We start from the raw sequence: 25,429 nt of genomic DNA, 5'->3' as shown, positions 1-25,429 counted from the left end.
GAATCTACTCCTGGTGAAGATACTGTTAACATTGTTGAAATGACAACAAAGGATTTAGAGTACATTATATAAACTTAGTTGATAAAGCAGTGGCAGGGTTTGACAGTATCAAGTCCAATTTTGAAAGAAGTTCTACTGTGGGTAAAATGCTACCAAATAGGATTGCATGCTACAGAAAAAATTTTTATGAAAGGGAGATTCAGTCAATGCAGCAAACTTCATTGTTGTCTTTTTTTTTTTTTTTTTGAGATAAAGTCTTACCCTTGATTTGCTTTCTAGGAAACTGATTTGCTTTCTAGGAAACTGATTTGCTTTCTAGGAAGCTGATTTGCTTTCTAGGCTCACCAGGGCGAGTATTAAAGGACCAGCGAGTAGGCAAGGCTAGGAGCAAAACTGCAAATTTATTTTTTGGTCAGCCAGCTTTGTGGGGGAGGGGTGAGGTCCGTGGGTCTCCAGCAGGGGAGGCCAAGGGAGTCGCCCGGTAGAGCTCTTGGGCGAGGTTCCTAATGCAGTCCAGATAGACGTGGGGGCTGAGGAAGTTCGCCCTCCATGCCAGCCGGGAGTGGCTTTTATGTCCTGGGCCTGGGAGTGGGCGGGCAGTGGGCGGGACATAGGCGGGTCCGGGCGGGCGGTAGGCGTGGCTAGGCGGGTTCCGGTTTTTTTCCGTCGGAGGTCGGGTTGCGCCTGCGCAGTCGACCTGTGTCTTTCCCGGGCACGGGAAAGTTGATGGTGAAGAACCCGGAACTGTGCCATCTTGCCTCCGTTTGTCCAAACAACCCTGTCGCCCAGTGTGCCAGGGTGGAGTCCAGTGGCATGATCATGGCTCACTGCAGCCTTAACCTCCTGGGTTCAGGTGATCCTCCCGCCTCAATCTCCTGAGTAGGTGGGACTACAGATGTGTACCACCACGCCTGACTAATTTTTACAAATTTTTTGTAGAGATGAGGTTTTGCTGGTCTCAAGCTCCTGGGCTCAAGACCTCTACCTGCCTTAGCCTCCCAGAGTGCGAGGATTACAGGCGTGAGCCAACATGCCTGACCACTGTTGTCTTATTTTAAGAAATTGTCACAGCTACCCCAGCCTTCAGTAGCCACCACCCTGATCAGTTAGCAGCCATCAACATTGAGGAAAAACTCTCCACCAGTAAAAAGATTAGGACTTGCTGAAGGTTCAGATGATCATTGGCATTTCTCAGCAATAAAGTGTTTTTAAATGAAGGCATATACTTTTTTTTTTTTTTTTTGAGACAGAGTTTTGCTCTGTCGCTCAGGCTGGAATGCAGTGGTGTGATCTTGGCTCACTGCAACCTCTGACTCCTGAGTTCAAGTGATTCTCCTGCCTCAGCCTCCTGAGTAGCTGGGATTACAGGCACATGCCACCATGCCCGGATAATTTTTGTATTTTTAGTAGAGACGGGGTTTCACCATGTTGGTCAGGCTGGTCTCGAACTCCTGACCTTGTGATCTGCCCGCCTCAGCCTCCCAAAGTGCTGGGATTGCAGGTGTGAGCCACTGTGCCTAGCAAGACGTACATTTTTAAAGATGATACTATAACACTTAATGGACTATGGTATAGTGTAAATGTAACTTTTATATGCATAGGGAGACCAAAGCATTTGTGTGACCCACTTTTTGATATTATTCACTTTATTGCGGTGGGCTGGAACTGACCGTGCAACAACTCTGAGATAGGCCTGTGCTTATATATCACTTCAGCCATGTGCATCAGTAATGAGGACCTTGAAACCTGCTCGAACTTAATGCACTATTTCAATTCTCTCCCTCCCATACTCCCACAATGCCCATTCTTTGGTAGTTTCATAAAGCCCTCTGATTCGTTGCTTTTCTTTACGTTTTTTGGTTCATTGCTTTTTTTCTTTATTTCTCTAGTTGATCATTTGATCCAAATCTCCTTGTGGTTATAGACTCTTTTAAGAATGGAATGAAACCTTAAACACTATTCTCCAAAATGTACACAGATATAAAGAATTTTATACAATTAATATACAGTTCCCGGTGTTTCTCAGTATCCTGAAGACCATGTATACAACTAGTAAATTTTTGGATCCCTCAGTTAATCTCTTCTCTCAATAAATATTTGTTGAATTATTTCAGGATTTCCATTAATTTTGTTTTATCATTTATCCTGTCTTTATTTCTTACATTTGTATATCGTTGCAGATTTACTGAGAAGTTCAGCATCTGTTATTTATTTATTTATTTTTTTGAGATGCAGTTTTGCTCTGTTGCCCAGGCTCACTGCAACCTCTGCCTCCCGGGTTCAAGCAATTCTCCTGCCTCAGCCTCCCAAGTAGCTGGGATTATAGGCATGTACCACCATGCCTGGCTAATTTTTGTAGTAGAGATGGCGTTTCATCATGTTGTCCAGGCTGGTCTCAAACTCCTGACCTCAAATGATCCATTGGCCTTGGCCTCCCAAAGTGCTGGGATTACAGACGTGAGCCACCATACCCAGTCAGCATCTGTTATTTTAAAATTTACCCAATAATTTTGTGAGTTAAGTCATTTACCAGGTTTGAATCTTTTAAAACCTTTTTATTTTGAAAAGTTTTAACACATATGAAAGGAAAAAGTACAATGACCACTATGTACTCATCACTCAACTTCATTAGTTATCAATTAAAAGCAATCTAACTTCATCTATATTTTCTCTTCTATTGTACTCCCAACCTCCACTGATGACTTTGAAACAATTTCTAGATGTCTTATAATTTCATATGAAATATTTCAGTTTGTATTTCTAAAAGCTAAGGGTTCTTTTTATAAGCATAATTACAATACTATTATCACACCAAAGAAATAATAGCCGTAATTTGCCAGGTGCAGTGGCTCACACCTGTAATCCCAGCAATTTGGGAGGCTGAGGTGGGTGGATCACCTGAGGTCAGGAGTTCAAGACCAGCCTCACCAACATAGTGAAACCCCATCTCTACTAAAAATATAAAATTAGCCGGGCGTGGTGGCGCATGCCTGTAATCTCAGCTGCTCTGGAGGCTGAGGCAGGAGAATCGCTTGAACCTGGAAGGCAGAGGTTGCAATGAGCTGAGGTTGCACCATTGCACTCCAGCTGGGGGAATGAGCGAAACTCCATCTCAAAAACAAACAAACAAAAAAAAGCAGTAATTCCTTAATATCATCAAATATCAAATCAGTGTTCCCATTCCTCCTTTTTCATAAATGTTTCCTTCTGGCTGGGCGTGGTGGCTCACGCCTGTAATCCCAGCACTTTGGGAGGCCGACGCGGGTGGATCTCCTAAGGTCAGGAGTTTGAGACCAGCTTGGCTAACATGGTGAAATCCTGTTTCTACTAAAAATACAAAAAATTACCCGGGCATGGTGGCACGTGCCTATAATCCCAGCTACTTGGGAGGCCGAGGCAGGAGAATTGCTTGAACCTGGGAGGCGGAGGTTGCAGTGAGCAGAGATCATGCCATTGCACTCCAGCTTGGGCAACAAGAGGGAAACTTTGTTTAAAAAAAAAAAAGTTTTCTTCTCATTGGGTTTTTTGAATCAAGAGTGAAACAAGATCCACAGGTTATGTTGGTTAGTATGTCTCTTAAGTCTCTCTTAATCTAGGGGTTACTTCCCTTCTTTCTCTTCTTTCTTTTCTGGCGGTTTATTTCTTGAAGAAACCAGCTTTATTTTCTTTTAGTTTCTGTTTTTTGCTATCTGCATCTCTGATGTGTTATTGAACATGCTTCACTTTATCCCGTATTTCTTATAAAATGGTAGAGGCCTGATCTGACTCAGTGTTAATTTTTGTAGGAGTACTTACTTCATGAGTGGCATGCTGCCTCCATCAGGAGGTGTGTGATGTCCAGTTGTCTTTCTTATTGATGTTAGTGGCCATTGATGATTATTGCCTACAGCCACTAATTAGGGTTGAAAAATGGTGATAGTCTAATCCTGTTATTTCCTCTTTACCTATTGGTTGGAATACTTCCATAAAAGACCAAATTTTGGGCTGGGCGTGGTGGCTCACACTTGTAACCCCAGCACTTTGGGAGGCCGAAGTGGGTAGATTACCCGAGGTCGGGAGTTCAAGACCAGCCTGGTCAACATGGAGAAACCCTGTCTCTAGTAAAAATACAAAAATTAGCCAGCATGGGTGGTGTATGTGTGTAATCCCAGCTACTCGGGAGGCTGAGGCAGAAGAGTTGCTTGAACCCGGGAGGCGGAGGTTGTGGTGAGCTGAGATCGTGCTACTGCACTCCAGCCTGGGCCACAAGAGTGAAACTCCATCTAAAAAAAAAAAAAGAACCAAGTTTGAATTTTAAAGCTGTTTCTTTTTAATTTTCCAGAATGGCTTCCTTTGGGTGGAAGAGGAAAATTGGTGAGAAGGTCTCAAAGGTCACTTCCCAGCAGTTTGAAGCTGAAGCTGCTGATGAGAAGGATGTAGTTGACAACGATGAAGGGAACTGGCTTCATGCCATTAAACGTAGGAAAGAAATTCTTCTTGAAGGCTGTGCTGAGAAAAGTAAACAGCTGAAGGACGAAGGAGCCAGTTTGGCTGAAAATAAAAGGTATGTATGTAAAGTTTTTTTTTTTTTTTTTTTTTTTTAATGGAGAACAGCTTACATTTTCTAGCTCAGTGTCAGTAATGGGATGAAGAGTTATGACTTTGATAAATTCATGTTTTTAAAATCTATTTTAGGTGCTAAATTAATCAAAGAAATAAGGTGTTTCAAAGTCATCTGAAAAATGAGAGTTTGTAAAATAGTTTTCAGGATGCAATGAAAGTTTGTAAAATAGTTTTCAGGATGCTAATTATGTCCCTGCTTTGCTGTCATTTTTGTTGTGCCTAAAGAAGAGTAAATGCTAAGTAAAATGTAATTCAAGTGATTGGTCAGTAAAAGGTGGTCTTATCACTGGAAACTTTCTGCTTATGACATTATGTATCAGGTAAATTAGGCATTTCCTGAATAGCTTTGAGGGCATGTACATTAAAAAAACAGGGATTTAGTTATTCTTTGCCATTTACTTATTATATACTTGAATAAATATGACTTGCTGTACAGGAATTTGATAATAACTTCATTTATTTTTAGCCCTTCCTTACCTAAGTTGTTCCTATATGCACCCATTTCTTTTTTCCTTTCCTCTTTTTCTTAATTTTTTTTTTTTTTTTTTTTTTTTTTTTTTTTGAGACAGAGTCTCGCTCTGTCGCCCGGGCTGGAGTGCAGTGGCCGGATCTCAGCTCACTGCAAGCTCCGCCTCCCGGGTTCACGCCATTCTCCTGCCTCAGCCTCCCGAGTACCTGGGACTACAGGCGCCCGCCACCTCGCCCGGCTAGTTTTTTGTATTTTTTAGTAGAGACGGGGTTTCACCATGTTAGCCAGGATAGTCTCCATCTCCTGACCTCGTGATCCGCCCGTCTCGGCCTCCCAAAGTGCTGGGATTACAGGCTTGAGCCACCGCACCCGGCCTTTTCTTACTTTTTATTCCTTTTCTCCTTTTTCTGCTTAGATTTTTAAGAGGGACCAAAAATCATTTTTCGTTAGTCAGTGCGGAAAAGACAAATATTTTCGTAGATTCTGTTGAGAAAACTGGATTACTACATAGAGGAAAATAAAACTGGATCTGTATCTAATACCATGTACAAAGATGGACCCTGGAGGGATTAAAAATTTGTGAAAGGTAAAAGTATGTAGTTAATAGAAGAAAATATAGAATGGTGTCTCTATAATCTATGGTGGAAAAGGCCTTTTTTATTTTGAAAAAATTTCAAATCTATGTTAAAGAATAGTACAATTGGCTGGGTGTGGTGGCTTATACTAGTAATCCCAGCACTTTGGGAGGCCAAGGTGGGAGATTTGCTTGAGCCCAGGAGTTCGAGGATGTGGTGAGGTATGATCTTGCCACTGCACTCCACCCTGTGCAACAGAGTGAGAGCCTGTCAAATAAATAAATAAATAGTATATCTAGTAAGATTCCAGTTCCAGTTTTAAAAAATTCTGGCTGTGTGTGGTGGCTTGTGTCTGTAATTTTTGTGCTTTGAGAGGCCGAGGCAGGAAGATTGCTTGAGCCCAGGGATTGAGCCTACGGTGAGTTGTGACTCTGCTGTTGTGCTCCAGCTTGGGTGACAGAGTGAGACACTGTCTCCAAAACAAAACAAAAGAATAAGACAATCCTATATTTCTTCTATCTAGACTCAACAATTCTTAATATTTCCTTTATCCTTGTCTTTCTACACATGCATACACACACACACATATACACAGGCATACATAATTGCATATTTACAAGGTTTTTTTTGCTGCTCCATTTGAAAGTAAGTTCCAGACATTATGACACCTACTCCTAATTCCTCACGTTTCTTCTAAGAATAAGGGTGTTATCTTACCTAACATATTTTTACCTAACCTAAGAAAATTAACAATTTTATATCTAATATTAGTTCCTGTTTAGGTTTTTCCAGTTTTCCCCCAAATGTCTTTTACAGTATATGTTTTTAAAATCAGGATCTAAGGAGTTCACACATTATATTTGGTTATTATGTCTCTTTAGTGTCTTTTGGCATCCTTGGGTTTTCTACTTTTATTTCCCATGACACTGACTGATGGAAGAGTCCAGACCAATTTTCTATTTGATTGTTTCTTTGTGTGTATCATTTAATTTGTTCCTCTATCTCATGTGTTTCTTGTAAACGAAAGTTAGGTGTAGAGATTAAATTTAGAGTCTAAATATTTTTGGCAAGTATATGTCATAGGTAACATTTGTGCTTTATACTGCATCATATTGGGAGAAAAATAACATTATATTGCCCTCTCTATTAGTGCAGCCATTGGAAAGACATTGTGCCTATGTCTGTCTCTTTGCTCTGTTTGGTATCTGTTGAGAGCCATATTTTTATAAAAATCTTAAAGCATTGTCCTCTGCGGAGAAAATATATTAGAAAAATTACACTTGACAGTATGAGAATTGTTGATTTGAATAAATACATGATTTTTAGAAGACGTATGTATGACCAGCAGGAATAGTAGCCTAATAGGCCTTTGGTTGGGACAGAATACACTTCAGATCATCCAGAAATCTAAAATCAGGCCTGTGTGCCTTTGACTGGTATCTTCCATGTGGTGTTGAAGAGTTTGAGAATTTAAAAGAAAATGAAGTAATACTAAGCAAGAAGCACTTTTTTCTTTGTTCCTTAAAAACAAAACAAAACTGGTAAGAGTGGTGATAAGATTTCTTGTTAATAATTTTTGTAAAAATGAATCAAAGTTGAGGAACCATCGTATTAGCTTTTAGGTCTGTTTTTATTTTTGATTCTGGTGTAATCTTCTATTATATTTTATTTTATTTTATTTTATTTTATTTTATTTTTTTTTTTGAGACGGAGTCTCGCTCTGTCTCCCAGGGTCGGAGTGCAGTGGCCGGATCTCAGCTCACTGCAAGCTCCGCCTCCCAGGTTCACGCCATTCTCCTGCCTCAGCCTCCCGAGTACCTGGGACTACAGGCACCCGCCACCTCACCCAGCTAGTTTTTTGTATTTTTTAGTAGAGACGGGGGTTTCACCGTGTTAGCCAGGATGGTCTTGATCTCCTGACCTCGTGATCCACCCGTCTCAGCCTCCCAAAGTGCTGGGATTACAGGCTTGAGCCACCGTGCCCGGCCTTTTATTATATTTTAATATAAAACTTAAAATGGTGCTTAAGGTATGAAATACTAGCATCTCAAATTGGGAATAAAGGGTGGAAAATAAATAACAATCAAGATCAATTAACTTAACTACCTAATGTTAGGTTGTGAATTCTCATTTGTGGTATTTTAGGCATAAAGATTTTTATCTTATAGAACTCTGTAAGATTGACTAGTGTGTCTTAGAAGAAAACCAAATGTAATTCCTTAATTATGAATACTTTGAGTACATCCATAAAACATCTTTAGAAACTCCTGTAAATGCCTGTTAAAAGTTCATTAACTTTGCTGTTTTCCTGGACCACACTAATGTGTGGAAGGAAAAGCTGTTCTGTTATTGCCATTGGATTCCCTCTGAATTTCCTGTAACAGAGAAGAGAGATCAGCATCGTAGACAAACACAGTAACTTTTGTTTTCTGCCTGTATGTCGAAAGATTGAGTCATTTCACTAAAACCAGTGGGATTGGATGCTTTGTTTTGGATGGAGAACACTATAACATGATTAAGTTTTTTGCTCTTTAGCATTTATTTTTGAGTAATGTATATACTGCTTTAGAAAATAACTAAAAAGATATATTTTTTTTGAGGTGGAGTCTTGCTCTGTCGCCCAGGCTGGAGTGCAGTGGCGTGATCTTGGCTCATTGCAACCTCCTCCTCCTAGGTTTAAGTAATTCTTCCTGCCTCAGCCTCCCAAGTAGCTGGGATTACAAGTGTGTGCCACCACACCCAGCTAATTTTTGTATTCTTAATACAGATGGGATCTCGCCATGTTGGCCAGGCTGGTCTCGAACTCCTGACTTCAAGTGATCTTCCTGCCTCGGCCTCCCAAAGTGCTGACATTACAGGTGTGAGCCACCATGCCCAGCCAAAAAATATTTAACAGGCCATTAAACTTGATTGAAAGTAATATAAGGAAGAATAATTAAATTAGATTTAAAAAAGATTGAGTCCCTGCCTACCAAATCAACTTCATCTTAAACTGCGCTTGTTTTCACTATATTTTAGCCAGATGGGCCTTCTTCATTTTTTTGAACATAGTTATTGTACAACTTTGTGTTATGACTGTCTGAAAACCTTTTTTCTCTGGTTTTCTGATGCCTGTCTTCCTGTCCTTTGGATTTCTGCTCATTTGTCATTTTCTCAGCAGTTCCCTCTCTGATTACCAAGTCTGAAGTAACATCCCTTACTCACCCTTCTTCTCTTACATCAGCCCATTTTGTTTTTTAGCAGTTCTCCCTTTTTGAAGTTACTGTATACACTTATTTAATGTGTTTAGTGTATTTTGTTTATATGTTATTTTTCTTCTGTAGGAATGTAAGCTCCAGGATAGTAAGGAATTTATCTAACTTGTATAGTGTCTTCAGCTCTTAGAATAATTTGTAGTACTTACTAGGCCCTCAGTAAATATTTATAAAGCTGTGACGTTTTTGGCTATATTATGGCTAAAAAGGTTGGTGTAAGCTAGCTACCATTTACTGCATGATATCTATAGAATATACATTTAAGAACTCCAAATTAGAATATAGTATTCTGAAAATATATTTTATTTCATACCCAAACCACAAAGGGCCTTTGGGAGTAAAATTTTCTCACCCTCCTCCCGAATGAGAATATGGCACTTGATAATAATTGCTCTATTCTGGGTCTTATTCTTTTTCTCTTTTTTTTTAATTTCACAAGGATGGCAGAATTCTTTTTCTCATAACTCTTACTCTTCCCATTCCCCTGTTGTTCTGTGTACAGAAGGCTTTGTTTATACAATAGGAAAATAACAGATTTTACAATGTAGTAATTATGGTCTGGGCATTAGTGCCAGATGGCCTTGTTTCTTATACTAGTTCTGCTGTTGACTAGCTCTGCAATATTAGGCAAGTTATTCAGCCTCTCTGTGTTTAAGTGTCCTTTTCTGCAAAAAATATCTACCTCATAACGCTGTTGTGATGATGACATGAATTTACATATGTAATGTACTTAATATATTGCCTGCCACATAGTAAATACTCAGTAAATATTAGTTATTATTATTATTACTATTATAATGGTCCTAATATTCTGTGTCTTTGATTGGCTATTTATTTCTTCACTTGCAGTTGCCTCATGGGGTTCTTTTTTTTTTTTTTTTTTTTTTTTTTGAGACGGAGTCTCGCTCTGTCGCCCAGGCTGGAGTGCAGTGGCCGGATCTCAGCTCACTGCAAGCTCCGCCTCCTGGGTTTACGCCATTCTCCTGCCTCAGCCTCCGGAGTAGGTGGGACTACAGGCACCCGCCACCTCGCCCGGCTAGTTTTTTGTATTTTTTAGTAGAGACGGGGTTTCACCGTGTTAGCCAGGATGGTCTTGATCTCCTGACCTCGTGATCTGCCCATCTCGGCCTCCCAAAGTGCTGGGATTACAGGCTTGAGCCACCACGCCCGGTCTGTCATGGGGTTCTTATAAGGCTGAAATCCAATAATGGATACAAAAATACTTTAAAAATTAGGCATGGATTTCTACAGCCATGAGAGAGTTTCTAGAACTAGACCTGGATGGCCCCAAACAACTAGAAAATTGGACAAAAGATATAAAAAATCTGTTTTCAACCATTGGACGATAGTCAGCATAGGACTCTTATCTTTGAGAGAAGGGGCAAAAACAAGATGATCCCTATGAGCTTCCTTAATTTCTTTTTTTTCTTTTTTTTTTTGAAACAGAGTCTCGCTCTGTTGGCCAGGCTGGAGTGCAGTGGCACAATCTCGGCTCACTGCAACCTCTGTCTTCCAGGCTCAAGTGGTTCTCCTGCCTCAGTCTCCTGAGTAGCTGGGATTACAGGTGTGTGCCACCACACCTGGCTCATTTTTGTATTTTTAGTAGAGATGGGGTTTTACCATATTGGCCAGGCTGGTCTTGAACTCCTGACCTCAGATAATCCGCTGTCCTTGGCCTCGCAGAGTGCTGGGATTACAGGCATGAGCCACCGCGCATGGCTGAGCTCCCTTAATTTCTACCTGAAGGTAGTCTCCAGGGAATGGGCACATGGAAGAGGAAACCAGATAGACCACAGTGGTCTTACTGAGTGAGGAGATGGAGCTTGGGCTTTGGAGAGGCTGACACAGCCAGAAGTTGCAGAGTAGAGTACCAGAGAAGAGGAAGCTACTCAGAGAAAAAGCTCCAGAAGTCTATGAGGTCCCTTTGAGTCTTTGTTGAACATTAGGCCATGCAACTATGGGGGAATTTCTGTAAATCCAGAGAAAATGACTGAGAAGTTGTAAGCTGAACCATTCCCAGCATTCATGCAGAGCAGAGAGCTATTCAAGCTTCAGCCATTCAGAATGGAGTGTCTTTGATGGTCACCAGAAATATTTACTGGAGTCACAGGGGGTTATTTCTTAGTAGAATGACTACACTATCCCTGGAGGGAAGGCTACTCCAGAACTTCCCTAGAAAAGCTTTAAAAATAGGTTTTGAAGGGTTCAAACTGATACTTTCAAACTTGACTGCCTGCCAGAATAGAGCCCAGTATTTTTAGTCAACAGTGTAATGTTTAAAATATTCAGCATCTAATAAAAAATTACTGGACATACCAAAGAGTCGTAAACTGTGACCCATAAATAGGAGACAAATCAGTCAATAGAAACAGATTCAGAAATAACATAGATGATGGAAGTAGTGTACAAAGAGGTTAAAATGGTAATATAACTATATTCAGATAATTAAAGGGAAACAAACATAATGAGGAGTGAAATGGAAGATATATTAAAAAAGGAACATCTAGAAATGAAAAATACGATATCTAAAATAACAGTTATGGTAGTCTGGGTCCTTCTAGAAGCACATGCCAAGACTGGCTTAAACATGCAAAGATTTCATTAGGGGAATCACTGTATGAGAGGACATGGGGTGGGAACTGAGTAAATCTGGGAGAGCTATGCTTGTCTGACCCCCAGTGAAGGGGAGAGGGAGGGAAGGTTGGATGGAAATGTCTTAGGCTGTCATATAATCTAAAGAAAGTTGGACAATACCTTGGATAGTCCTAAAGTCAGAGTTGTCCCTCATTGGAGTCCCATGCCCCTCAGAAGTGAACTGGTCTTCTTATTTCTGCTACTTCCAGTTAATGTGGAGAAAAGCCATGAGATATTTATCCTTGCTGCAAATGTGGCCATGGATTTCAGAGTGTAGCAGCTGAGGTCAGCTGGAGGTCTATGCAAGATAATCGAATGACATCATTAAAGTTTTGAAGGAAAGTAAAACTGCCAACTTAGAATTCTTTGTACCACAAAAATATCTTTCAAAAATGAAGGCAAAATAACTTTATTGGACAAACAAAAGCTAAGATAACCCATTACCGGTAGGCCTGGACTTCAAGAAATATTAAAAGAGGCCGGGCACGGTGGCTCAAGCCTGTAATCCCAGCACTTTGGGAGGCCGAGACGGGCGGATCACGAGGTCAGAAGATCGAGACCATCCTGGCTAACATGATGAAACCCCGTCTCTACTAAAAAAAATACAAAAAACTAGCCGGGCATGGTGGCGGGCACCTGTAGTCCCAGCTACTCGGGAGGCTGAGGCAGGAGAACGGCGTAAACCCAGGAGGCGGAGCTTGCAGTGAGCTGAGATCCGGCCACTGCCCTCCAGCCTGGGCGACAGAGCGAGACTCCGTCTCAAAAGAAAAAAAAAAAAGAAATATTAAAAGAAATTATTTAGGTAGAAGGAAAATCATACCAGATAGAAATTTGTATCTAAGTAAAGAATGAAAGGGTTCTGGAAGTGGTAAACATGGGTAAGTATGAAGACTGATTTAAAAAACAATTAAATTCTTTAAAAAGATGATTGATATTAAATAACGGCAACATTTTGCAAAATTATATAGAAGTAAATATATAACAATTGTAATAGAAAGCATGAAGGGATAAATGGAATTATATTGCTCTTAGGCTGTTATGTTGTATTCAAACTTAGACCCTAGAGAAACCATTAAAAAATAGTAAAAGACTTATAAGCCAATAATGGGGTTAAATAAAACAATTAGAAGCTGAATACTTTTTTTGTTTTTTAAAAAAGCATCATTTGGCCTGTAATCCCAGCACTTTGGGAGGCCGAGACGGGCGGATCACGAGGTCAGGAGATCGACACCATCCTGGCTAACACGGTGAAACCCTGTCTCTACTAAAAAATACAAAAAACTAGTCGGGCGAGGTGGCAGGTGCCTGTAGTCCCAGCTACTCAGGAGGCCAAGGCAGGAGAATGGCGTAAACCCGGGAGGCAGAGCTTGCAGTGAGCTGAGATCCGGCCACTGCACTCCAGCCCGGGCGACAGAGCGAGACTCCATCTCAAAAAAAAAAAAAAAAAAAAAAAAGCACCGTTTGTAATATTATTCCCAAATCTAAAATTGTTAGGAAAAAAATTCAGCAAAACATGTATAATAACTACATGAAAACTACAAAATGTTGCTGAAATGTTAAAAGACCTAAATAAATCAATAAATATACACTATACTTGTATTAGTTTGTCCCCACACTGCTATAAACAAATACCTGAGACTGGATAATTTATGAAGAAAACAGGTTTAATTGGCTCACGGTTCTGAGGGCTGCATAGGAAGCATAATGTTGGCATCTACTCAACTTCTGGAGAGGCCTCATGAAAGCTATAATCATAGCAGAAGGCAAAGGTAGGAGCCAGCACTTCACATGGCTGGAGCAGGAGGAAGAGAGAGTGAGGGGAGTGGGAGTGCGACACACTTTTAAGCAACCAGATCTTGCAAGAATTCACTATCGTGAGAACAGTACCAAGAGGGAAATCTGCCCCCATGATCCAATTACCTCCTACCAGGCCCCACCTTTAACACTGGGGATTACAATTTGACATGAGATTTGGGTGGGGATACAGATCCAAACCATATCAATGCTTATAGATTGGAAGACTGTATTTTGTTAATACATCAGTTCTCCCGAAATTGATCTGTAAACTCAGTGCAGTTCCAATCAAAATCCCAGCAAACTTGCGTTTGAGATAATTGACAAACTTATTCTAAAATTTATGTGGAAATGCAAAGAATCTAGACTAGCCAAAAGAATTTTATGAAGTAAAACATACTTAGGGAACTTACATTACTTAATTTCAACCCTTACTGTGTTTTTGAATGTTATACCTTCATAGTACTAAAGATAGACATATGTGGATCAATGAAAATAATCTGTGATACAGAAATGACTCACATGTATGTGGTCAGTTGATACAAATGAAAACTTCTGGTTTTTAAAAGGCTTGATTGAAAACATGAAAAGTCAGGCCACAGACTGGGAGGAAATATTTCCAGTACCTATATCTGACATAGGACTTGTTTCCAGAAGATAGAAGAACTTTTTTTTTTTTTGAGACGGAGTCTCGCTCTGTCACCCAGGCTGGAGTGCAGTGGGACGATCTCGGCTCACTGCAAGCTCTGTCTCCCGGGTTCACACCATTCTCCTGCCTCAGCCTCCCGAGTAGCTGGGACTACAGGAGCCTGCCACCACGTCAGGCTAATTTTTTGTATTTTTAGTAGAGACGGAGTTTCACCGTGTTAGCCAGGATGGTCTCGATCTCCTGACCTCGTGATCTGCCCACCTTGGCCTCCCAAAGTGCTGGGATTACAGGCGTGAGCCACTGCACCCGGCCTATAGAAGAACTCTTACAACTCAGTAGGAAGAAGACAAGGTATTCATGTAAAGAATAGGTAAAAAGTTGGAGCAGATACTTCACAAAAGAAAATATATGAATGGCTAAGAAGCATACGAAAAGTTGCTCAACATTATTAGTCATCAAGAACTTTCAAATTAAAACCACAATGAGATCCTATTACCTAGTTACTAGAATGCTAACATTGAAATGATTGACAGTATCAAGTGTTGGCAAAGATATGGAGCAAGTTAAACTTTATACATTGCTCTTGAAAATGTAAAATAGCTTTACCTCTTTGGCAAACTGTCTGGTTGTTTCACTTATTTCATTTTATTTTATTTTTGAGATGGAATCTTGCTCTGTTGCCCAGGCTGGACTGCAGTGGCATGATCTCGGCTCACTGCAACCTCCACCTCCCGGGTTCAAGCAATTCTCCTGCCTCAGCACCCCTGACTAGCTCGGATTACAGGTGTGCACCACTACACCTGGCTAATTTTTGAATTTTTAGTAGAGATGGGGTTTCACTGTGTTGGCCAGCCTGATCTCGAACTCCTGACCTCAGGTGATCTGCCTGCCTTGGCCTCCCAAAGTGCTGGGATTACAGGCGTGAGCCACTATGCTTGGCCTGTTTCACATAAAGTTAAATATATACTTTACTGTACAATCTCACAGTTTTATTCCTAGATACTAACTCAGAAGAAGTGAAAACATGTATCCACACAAAGACTGTTCTAACAATGTTTCTAGCAGCTTTATTAATAGTATCCATGAACTGGGACAACCTAAATGTCCATCAGCAGGTGAATGAATGAATAAATTGTGGTATTTCCATACAATAGTATTTTTTTTTTTTTTTTTTTTTTTTTTTTTTTTTTTTTTTTTTTTGAAGACGGGTTTGCTCTGCACAGGCAGTGCAGTGGAAGGAAGCCAATGCAAGCTTCCGACGCATTCTCCTGCCTCACATCCGGATTGTGGACTACAGCGAAGGGTTTTTGTATTTTAAGAGAGACAGGGTTCACGTATAGCAGAGGTATCATCTCCGACTCGTGACGCCGTTCCCCCAAAGTGCTGGATTACGGCTTGCGCACGGTCCGGCCTTTGTCATAAATAGTATCTACTGCGTAAAAAGAAATGATTGACCTCAAAACTTATGATATCGAAAGAGTACATACAATGATCCATTTTAAATCGTCTACCAATATCCCGACAAAAATCAGTAGTTGCCTGGGGTCAGCAGTTGGGGTAGGTTTCCCGAGAAAGGGGCACAGAGAACTTTTTGGATTGACAAAAATGTTCTTTGTTGTGATGGTTGTGGTTGTATTTACATGAGTGTATACATTTCTCAAAACTCATCAAAAAGTATGCTTAAAGTGGACACATTTTTTGATACATAAATTACACATCAGTATATTTGATTAGAAAAACAGTTTTGAGTGCTTGTCAAATGTAAAATAATTCTATATTTGTTTCATATATCTTTATATGTGTTCACGATGTATTTGTGTTCTGAATTTGCTGTTATATTGCAAGTTAATTGATAGAAGAGACAATTTAGATTTCAGTAAAATTTCAAATCTGAATGTTACGTATTTTGGGGTCTTAGTTATTTTATCACTCTGTCAGCCTTCTTTAGTAACTCTTGTGCATCACTTGTAGGATAGTAGCAGAAGTCCCCAGTCTTTTTTTTGTTTTTGTTTTTTGTTTTTGAGATGGAGCCTCGCTCTGTTGCCCAGGTGGCTGGAGTGCAGTAGCACGATCTTGTCTCATTGCAATCCACCTTCCAGGTTCAAGCGATTCTTGTCCATCAGCCTCCTGAGGAGCTGGGACTACAGATGTGTGCCACTATGCCCGGCTAATTTTTTGTATGTTTAGTAGAGATAGGGTTTTGTCATGTTGCCCAGGCTGGTCTTGAACTCCTGGACTCAGGTGATCCTCCCGCCTCAGCCTCCCAAAGTGCTGGGATTACAGGCGTGAGCCACCATGATCAACCTTGAGTGGTTTTTAAATTCAGAAGTCTTACCTTAGAGTATTCATGATTCTTTTTACAAAAATCTGATTTCTACCCAACCCCCAAGTAATTTTAGTGCTTAATAGATATATAGTGAGTATAGTGGTTAAGAATGTAGATTTTGAAGTCAGATTACCTCCATTCAAATCCCAGCTTTATCATTTCTATCTACATAAACTTTGGGCAGTTATTCTTTGTCAATTTCTACCTCATTGGTCAAATGGTGATACATATCTTATAGAATTTTGGAGGATTAAAGAGCAAAGTCCATGTAAAAGCATGTTACCTAGCACCTAATAAGCACCAAGTGAATGTACTTTAGATATAACAATTTAGGATTTTATATGTTCTTGGTATATTTCCTGCAGTGGTAATATATATATTTTTGTAAATTATTTTGTTCAAATGTCTTTTTCTAGAATTATTACAAACTAGGTTATACCCTCACGGTGTTAGTCCCAACTTTGACATGTTGGCTTTTAAAGTTTCAGCCACTAGATGGTGATATTTGACTGTCTAGCTAACTGGTCTAATTTTTCTCTTAGAATCAGTTGTATGTGTATGAAGCAGGAATATAAATTAGAATTTACCATGCATTTTGTTCTTGTGTACCTACTAATGTAAATTTGAGGGTGATGTTGCTGTGTGACCTACATTCTACAGATTACTCACATCAATATATTTAATGACAGTGGTTTTGCCTCATGTTCTGTGGAAAAAAACGGATACAATTCTTGTAGAATGACTTTATTTTCTCACCAGCACATCTTCCAACCTTATTATATTTGTGCCTATATGATCTGTCATCATTCCATTGTAATGAAGTGCCCTGCTCTTATCAAAGGCCCACCACTCCACTTGTACTCTAGACCCCATCCCTTTGTGCCTTCTCAGGAACGTTGTTCTAAAATAGTCCTCTCATTTTTATATCATCTGTTTCTCCTTTTCTCTTGGCTCCTTCTCACTGGCATGCAAACATACCCTGATAACATCCATTTAAAAAGCTTCTCTCCAAATGCTCTGCCGTTTCTCTGCTCCCCCTGGACTACAAACTCCATTTCTTGGTGAACCATCCAGTCATATTTCTGTTCCTGTGAATCCACTGAAACTGCTTTTGTAAAGGTTACCAATGACCTCCGTGTTGTCAAATCCAGTCATCACTTCTCTGTTCTCATTTATTGTGCTTCTCGTCATTCATCATAGGTGACCACGCTCTTCCTAAATGCACTGCTGTCTCCTCTTCCACACCACCATGCTGTCATGCTTGTCCTTGTCTCCATGTCTTCTCTTTTTTAATCTTTGCTTGCTCCTTTCCTTTTGCTCTCCAGATCAACAGTCATCTGTGTTTGTGGAGCTATTGCCAGCTTAACATAGACCTTGTATTTATCCTTCTTTCTTCAGGCCTTACTTCTGTTTTTCCCTCACTCTTGATTGCCTAGGATCCTACCCACTCAATAAAGATTTATCCAGTAAGCTTTGGCATCAGGCTCTGTTTTCCAGGTAACCCAGATTATCCTGGATTTCTTTCTTTTTTTCACTCATACCAAGTCCAAGTTGAGCCAACTTTACATTTTCAGTGTATTGTAAATCTTTTTCCCCTTTCTGTTTTCACTGCTGCTATCCTTATCTATGGTTATCTCATACCTAAATTACTTTGGTTGTCTCGTATCTAGCCTCCCTGTGTACATTTTTGTACCCTTACTGTCTGTTCTTCTCCCCTGGCTCTGACTGATCTTTTAAAAATGTAAATCGATAATTCATGTCTCACTGGTGTATAAAAACTGTGGATTCTTCATCACACATACAGTTAAATCCACATGCGTAACTATGGCTTATTGTATTCTCTGTGATCATGGCTTTGGCCCACCTCCCTGAACTCTGACTTCCGTTCCTCTGGTTTTATTTCCTTTCCACAAAACATGGTTTGGTCCTTCCCCAGGTTCTTCCCTTTGCCTGGAATGAACTTTCTCTAGATTTTCAGTTGTCTGACCCCGTTTTGTCACTCAGGTCTCAGCTTCAATGCGTTCCTAGGAAGACCTTTCTTGACCGCCCATTCCGAGTAGCCACTAGGTCACTCCCTATCACGTTCCTCCATTTGTCTTTTATCATGGCACTTATATTTTAACTTAGTTTGTTGTCTTTCTTTCTCTTTCCCCTTCTAACATGCATACACTTTAGAAAGTAAAATCTAGAAGAATAGTAGGGACCTATTATATCTTGTTGGGTGCTGCATGCTTAGTACTTATTACTAGAATTCTACCTGTCCCAGAGTAGGTGCCCAGTAAATATTTATAAAGTGAATAAGCTGTTAACTATATAGCTCATTAAATTTAAAGCCACAGTAAATTAGAAACCTAATTGGGAGTAAAGTAGCTAAACACGTTGACATTTCTATCTGGTAAATGAGTGTGCTATCTAACTTATTTAGCTTGATCACCAGCTGTTCTTTACCTCAGTATAGGGCATTATCTCATCCGGCCCTATTGTAGTCCATGGAACTATTCCCTTTGCTTCCTTCCTTGTGCTAGTTCAGTTGCATACTGTTAAGATTGTCCTTAAACTGGCAGAATCAGACTTTGGTCATTTATTAACCACAGTGACTTTAAACCAAGTTTTTATCATTTAATGCTTCCTATCCAACAGCTGCAGTAGGGCCGTGTCTGTTCAGTCTGTTCCAAACTGAAGTTGAATTAAGAGATATGCTGCAGAAGTTACCAGAGACTATTGATTTGTTCAGTGCCAAGTTTCCTGTGATCTAAAAATGGAGGAACTAAGTGGTGCCACCCTTTGTTTGCAGGCTAAGAGAAGTAAACCAAAGAGAGATGAGAAGGGGGAATAATTGAATAAGCTGATGATAGTGAAGTAAATGTCCACCATTTCTTGCTTTGTTTAGTGTGGAAAAGAGCTCACTTGTTCCTTTAAACCTTTATAGGCCTGGTTGGCAACAAAGCACATCTCATTGAGTGATGCCTCTGCTGGCAGCAATGGTTATGTTTTCAAAATAAAAGGCAGTGCAGTCGAGAAGACAGGACATTTTTCTTTTTTCTCAAATCTGTGAGCCTGTGTTTACATGTGTGTGTGTGTGTATGTGTGTTTGTATGTATATGTATATGCACACATGCATACCTGCTTAATATAAAGAAAAAACTAGTGATGGTCATTGTCACCTTGAACCTCTTAGTTTATTTTGTACTTCGGACAACTTAAGCTTAGGAACATAAGCAGCTTTGTGGGGTTGGAGATGGGATAAGCCATCCTGTTCTCAGCAGTAGTGCTAGTGGTATTTTGGGCAAGACAGATCTTTATTGTGCAGGCTTGCTCTTTACCTTGAAGACTGTTAACATCCCTGACCCTCTGCCACTAGTGCCTCCAAGTCACAGTGATGACCACAAATGCCTTCTGTGGGACGATAACTTCCTCTGGTTGAGTTGGGCAGAAAATAGGACTGGAAGTAAAAAGTGAATTTGACAAATATGATAAGCTTTTAACAGTGGTTGGGACAAGTAGATCTAGGGTTGGCAAACTTTATTGTGAAAACAGCCTGTTTTTATAAATAAAGTTTTATTGGGACACAGCAATGCCCATTTTTTGAATACGTTGTTTATGGCTGATTTTGGGATACAGTAATAGAGTAGAATAGTTGTGATAGACTGTACGGTTCACAAAGCCTAAAGTATTTACTATATGGACCTTTACTATGTCACTCCTTGCTCTAGAGACCAAAGATGTTCAGCTCCTTCCTCACAAGCTGTCAAAGACTCCTGAAACCTCAAATATCCAAGGTCATAAGGTCCCTCTGCTAAACCTAGAATTCTAATGTTTTTGTTTTTTTCTACCCATATTCACATTCCCCTAGTCTTGGGATTTCTTATAATTTCTGTACATGAGATAATGAATAGAACAAAGTAAGAATTAACATTTTTACCACTTTTGTCTTAGGATAGAATTTGTTTTTATTACCATTTTTTTTTCCTGTTAAGAGCATGCTACATCTGTCCCCTCTTTGCATGCTTTATATGCTTCTCTCTGCTGCCTTCAGGAGTTGGAGAAGGTAGGACAAATGAGGCAGATAGAATCTGTTATATTAGGCCGGGCACAGTGGCTCATGCCTGTAATCCCAGCACTTTGGGAGGCTGAGACGGGCAGATCAGTTGAGGTAAAGAGTTTGAGACCAGCCTGGTCAACATGGCAAAGCCCTATCTCTATGAAAATACAAAAATTAGCCAGGTGTGGTGGCGTGTGCCTGTAGTCCCAGCCACTCGGGACTGAGGCAGGAGAATCACTTGAACCCGGGAGGCGGAGGTTGCAGTGAGCCAAGATCATGCCACTGTACTCCATGTACTCCAGCCTGGGTGACAGAGCGAGACTGTCTCAAAAAACAAACAAAAAAATCTGTTATATTATTACCTTCTACATTCCCAGAAATGTTCTGGTTACTGTAGAGCATATAAGCAAATCTACCCTTTGGTTCCTGAACTCATTAGAGAAGAGAAGACAAAAATACAAGGAGGAATTAGAGCAGAACTAAATGGGGGACATACTTGATATAGTTACAGAAAGTATTGGTCTTGTATTTTTAAGAGCTAGCTTTAAATCCTGTCTTTTGTAGGACTCGGACAGTCCTTTAGCTGCTCTCAACCATTGGTTCCTCATTAATAAAGTGAGAACAAGTAATGCCAAACTTGAGGCCAGGCATGGTGGTTCACCCCTATAATCTCAGCACTTGTGGAGGCCAAGACAGGAGAATTGCTTGAGGCCAGGAGTTTGAGACCAGCCTGGGCAACATAGTGAGACCCTGTCTCTACAAAAATAAAAAAATAAAAAAATTAGCTGGGGATAGTGGCATGTGCCTATAATCCTAGCTACTTGTGAGGCTGAGGTGGGAGGCCCTTGAGCTCAAGAGTTCAAGGCTGCAATGAGCTGTGATCATGCCAGTGCAATGGAGCAAGACTATGTCTCTCAAAATAAGTTTTTAAAAAGCAAATAATATTAACTTTTTGGGAAAATAATTGTATGTTAAATAATTGTATTGAAAGTGCTTTGTAAAACATAAAATGCTTTGGAAATACAAGTGTTGCTATGTGGTCTGAAGTGGTACTCATAGTTAGTGGGCTAGATCCACTGGAGGAGGTCTTCATGAAGAATGGAACATTTTAACTTGGTATTAGAGGAGGAGCCCTTGAATAGATGAAGAGGAGTAGGAAGGCAATCTTAGATATGTGATATGGTTTGGCTCTGTGTCCCCACCCAAATCTCACCTTGAATTGTAATAACCCCATGTGTCAAGGATGGGACCAGGTGGAGATAATTGAGTTATGGGAGCAGTTTCTGCCATGCTGTTCTCATGACACTGAGTTCTCATGAGATCTACAGTTTTATAAGGGGCTTCCCTGTTTGCTCAGCACTCATTTCTCTCTCCTGCCTCCATGTGAAGAAGGATGTGTTTGCTTCCCCTTCTGCCATGACTGTAAGTTTCCTGAGGGCTCCCCAGCCCTGCGGTACGCGTCAATTAAACCTCTTTCCTTTATAAATTTCCTAGTCTTGGGCAGTTCTTTATTGCAGCGTGAGAATGGACTAATACAGATGTGTGTGTGTATGTGTAGCAGGGGATCCATACTAACAAAGGCATGATATGTGGGTAGGGGCTATAAAAACCCTGCCGAGTGGAGCACAGGTATGTGTAGGGAGTGGTGGAAAAAAGATTGGACAAACAGTCCAACCTTTTCCTCCTAATGCTGGAGGAAAGACATTTGCTGCTATTAAGTCTTGCAGAATTTATTACTGCTATATTTGTTAGAAAATTGTGAGTGGAAGGATTGTTATGAAGGAATACATCGATAAATTAGTTTCCAAAGTTTTTCCTGTTGCATTTATAATAACATTTGGAAATATTATTTAGAGAGGCTTGAAATCACCCACAATATATGTAAAAAAGCACAAGCACTTTCTTTTTAGGTGATATAGTTACTACTTTTAGAGGTTGTATCATTAAAGCTTAGTAGATAATGGCACCACGGTACTGAATTTCTTTAATGTTGTATATACTTTTATTATTACAAATAATCAGAAATGGTTGTTAAATTATACTAAGTATTGTTTAGTGGCATGCACTTTTTTTTCTCCCTTATCTGTTACATATGAACCCATTTCTAAGTTTTTCTGAGCATACACTACATGATCATGTGGATTTTGTACTTTAATAAGTTGCTGGACTTAATTTGCTAATCCTTTATTTTGGATTTTTACATGTATTTCATGTACTAGAAAGTAGTCCAAAAAACTGTTGAAAGTACATGACTACTCCTCCTGAAAGTAGTCTAAGAGTAGAATGGTGTTTGCCTGGAGGTGGAGGAGGGGGCAATGAGGAGTTATTGTTTAATGGGTATGGAGTTTCAGTTTGGGAAGATGAAAAAGTTCTGGAGATGAATGGTGGTGGTGGTTGCACAAAAAGGTGAATGAACTATATGTACTTAATGCTACTTAATGCCTCTAAACTGTACACTTAAATGGTTAAGATGGTAAATTTTATATTTTACTACAATAAAAAATTATTTTGAAAGTCTAAAAAAAGACATATTGAAAATATGGCATTCATATAACTTTAACAACCACAGATATCGGGAAGCAATTCAGAAGTGGGATGAAGCACTACAGTTAACTCCAAATGATGCTACCCTATATGAGATGAAATCACAGGTAATAATTATGACGAATTTCACTTTCCTTATGAAATTGTGCTATGTTTGTTCGGTGAGTGAGCAATGATGAAGCAAAATAGCATTTTCTCCCATTTTCTTTTTCAAATACCATTTCTTTGGGAAAAAATATTTCACCATTATTTATGGCTCTGTCATGCATAAAATTGAAATTCATTTGCCTTCACAATGAAGTTAACTGTTATTTTAGCCTAACTGTTGTAAGATAGGAATAGATGGCTATCTTCTAAAGTCACTGGTGGGCAGGTGCCATGGCTCACGTGTGTAATCCCAGTAACTTGAGAGCCTGAGGTGGGTGGATCACTTGAGGTCAGAAGTTCGAGATCACCCTGGCCAACATGGTGAAACCTTGCCTCTACTAAAAATACAAATATTAGCTGGGAGTGGTGACACACGCCTGTAGTCCCAGCTACTTCAGAGGCAGGAGGATCACTTGAATGTGTGAGGCAGAGGTTGCAGTGAGCCGAGATGGTGCCACTGCACTCCATCTTGGGTGACACAGTGAGACTCCATCTCAAAAAAAGATAAATAAATAAAAAATAAAAAGTCACTGGTGATCTCTTAGATGAAAAACATATGCTTTCCTTGTGAATTAAATGTAGTAGACTTAGCAAAATAGTTCAGTTTTCTTAAAAATGAGGATGGATTGGGTTCTAGATGAGATATTTCTAAAAATGGCTTATTTCTTAGCAAAAGGTCAGCATAGATGCAATTTTATTAATAGTTTAAAAATAACATTTTACTTTAAAAATATGTTTCTAATATTTTGTAGGAAAGTCTGTAAAGAAAACCTCTGAGCACTTGAATAGGTTATCCAAGTGATTTTAAAAGTCTCACACAGAGCATTAAACATATTTTTGGCAGGGAATTGTTGCAATTCAGCCTTAATCTGCACACCTAACAAATATTTTTCAAATGATGATCTCAAATATAGGACACACCATTTGTCACCTTTGACTTTAGTTTATCCAGGAAAAACCCAAATAAATTATGTCATCTGAATCCAGTGATATGAGGACCTTCATTTGGATGCCTTTAATTTTCAATCTTAGATATGTGTATATGAATGACAGGTTTGTGGCAAACTTTATGAAGACTTGTTTTTTTTTTTTTTTTTTTTTTGAGATGAAGTCTCCCTCTGTCGCCCAGGCTGGAGTGCAGTGGCTGGATCTCAGCTCACTGCAAGCTTCGCCTCCCAGGGTTTACACCATTCTCCTGCCTCAGCCTCCTGAGTAGCTGGGACTACAGGCGCCCGCCACCACGCCCGGCTAGTTTTTGTTTTTTTGTATTTTTTTTAGTAGAGACAGGGTTTCACCATGTTAGCCAGGATGGTCTCGATCTCCCGACCTCATGATCCGCCCGTCTTGGCCTCCCAAAGTGCCGGGATTACAGGCTTGAGCCACTGCGCCCGGCCGAAGACTTGTTTAATTTGGAATCTGATAATAATGTTTCTGTCACAAATCTTTTAAAGTGTTAATGGTCCTAAAGATTATAGATAAAATCCAGCCCTTTCCCACAGACCACAGTGGAGGGTGCTAGAACTCTCTGGTAACCCTAACTCTCCCTAACCCTAATCCTAACTTTCTGGTATGTATAATTTGAAAAGCCCAGTAGCGAGAAGGCCTAGGCAATGTTTAAAATAATTTTTATAACAGAAAGATGTTCATTAGGGATAGGATGGCTGGTTGAACAAATTTATTCCCCTAGTTTAATGGCAGTACCTGGGTTTCCCTGAAAACCACATTGTAAATAGAATAAATAGAAGTGGAACTGGAAGTTCAGAATACCTCTGAGCCACCATGATTAGGATATGAACACTTGGTTTTGACCAGATGGACATAAGATTCAATAACTGGAAAGAGAAAGGTTTATATTTTCATAGTTACATCAGGGGTGAAAAGAGAACTATAATTTCTTACCCTGAATGGCAGAGTAAGGGGTAAGAATCACCAAAATGCTATTTTTACTGGACTAAAAATATATCTTAAAAAATGAAAAGGGTTTTTAATGTAGTTGCTAGTTTATGAATATTACTGACAGATTTTTTGGTCTTTTTTTGCCTATAGGTGCTAATGTCTCTTCATGAAATGTTCCCAGCAGTACATGCAGCAGAAATGGCCGTCCAGCGAAATCCACATTCATGGGAGTCTTGGCAAACTTTGGGACGTGCTCAACTTGGTTTAGGAGAGATAATCCTGGTGAGGAAGTCAGATTATTATAATGCAGCAATTTTAAGTATATTTTGACATTTTTTTTTTTTTGAGATGGAGTCTTGATGTCACCCAGGGTAGAGTGCAGTGGTGCAATCTCATCTCATGGCAGCCTCTACCTCCTGGGTTCAAGCTATTCTCCTGCCTCAGCCTCCCGAGTAACTGGTACTATAGGCATGCACCACCATGCCTGGCTAATGTTT

At 39.9% G+C, this 25,429-nt stretch overlaps 1 protein-coding gene across 2 annotated transcripts in view; it reads left to right on the top strand.

The window, feature by feature from the left end:
* The window catches only part of TTC33 (tetratricopeptide repeat domain 33), a 45,890-nt gene that overhangs the window by 5,413 nt on the left and 15,048 nt on the right, over window positions 1-25,429 (top strand). For both annotated transcript variants that reach the window (XM_010381797.2, XM_030926785.1), the window contains exons 2-4: window positions 4,322-4,543; window positions 22,915-22,996; window positions 25,083-25,214. In XM_010381797.2, the coding sequence (XP_010380099.1) occupies window positions 4,323-4,543; window positions 22,915-22,996; window positions 25,083-25,214 (435 nt within the window). In that variant the 5' untranslated portion in view covers window position 4,322. The remainder of the gene's footprint in view (window positions 1-4,321; window positions 4,544-22,914; window positions 22,997-25,082; window positions 25,215-25,429) is intronic.

This window comes from Rhinopithecus roxellana, chromosome 3, assembly GCF_007565055.1.
Source record: "Rhinopithecus roxellana isolate Shanxi Qingling chromosome 3, ASM756505v1, whole genome shotgun sequence".
Taxonomy (NCBI): Eukaryota; Metazoa; Chordata; class Mammalia; order Primates; family Cercopithecidae; genus Rhinopithecus; species Rhinopithecus roxellana.
Note: the sequence above shows the minus strand (reverse complement) of the source record. Positions and strands in the feature narration are given on the sequence as shown.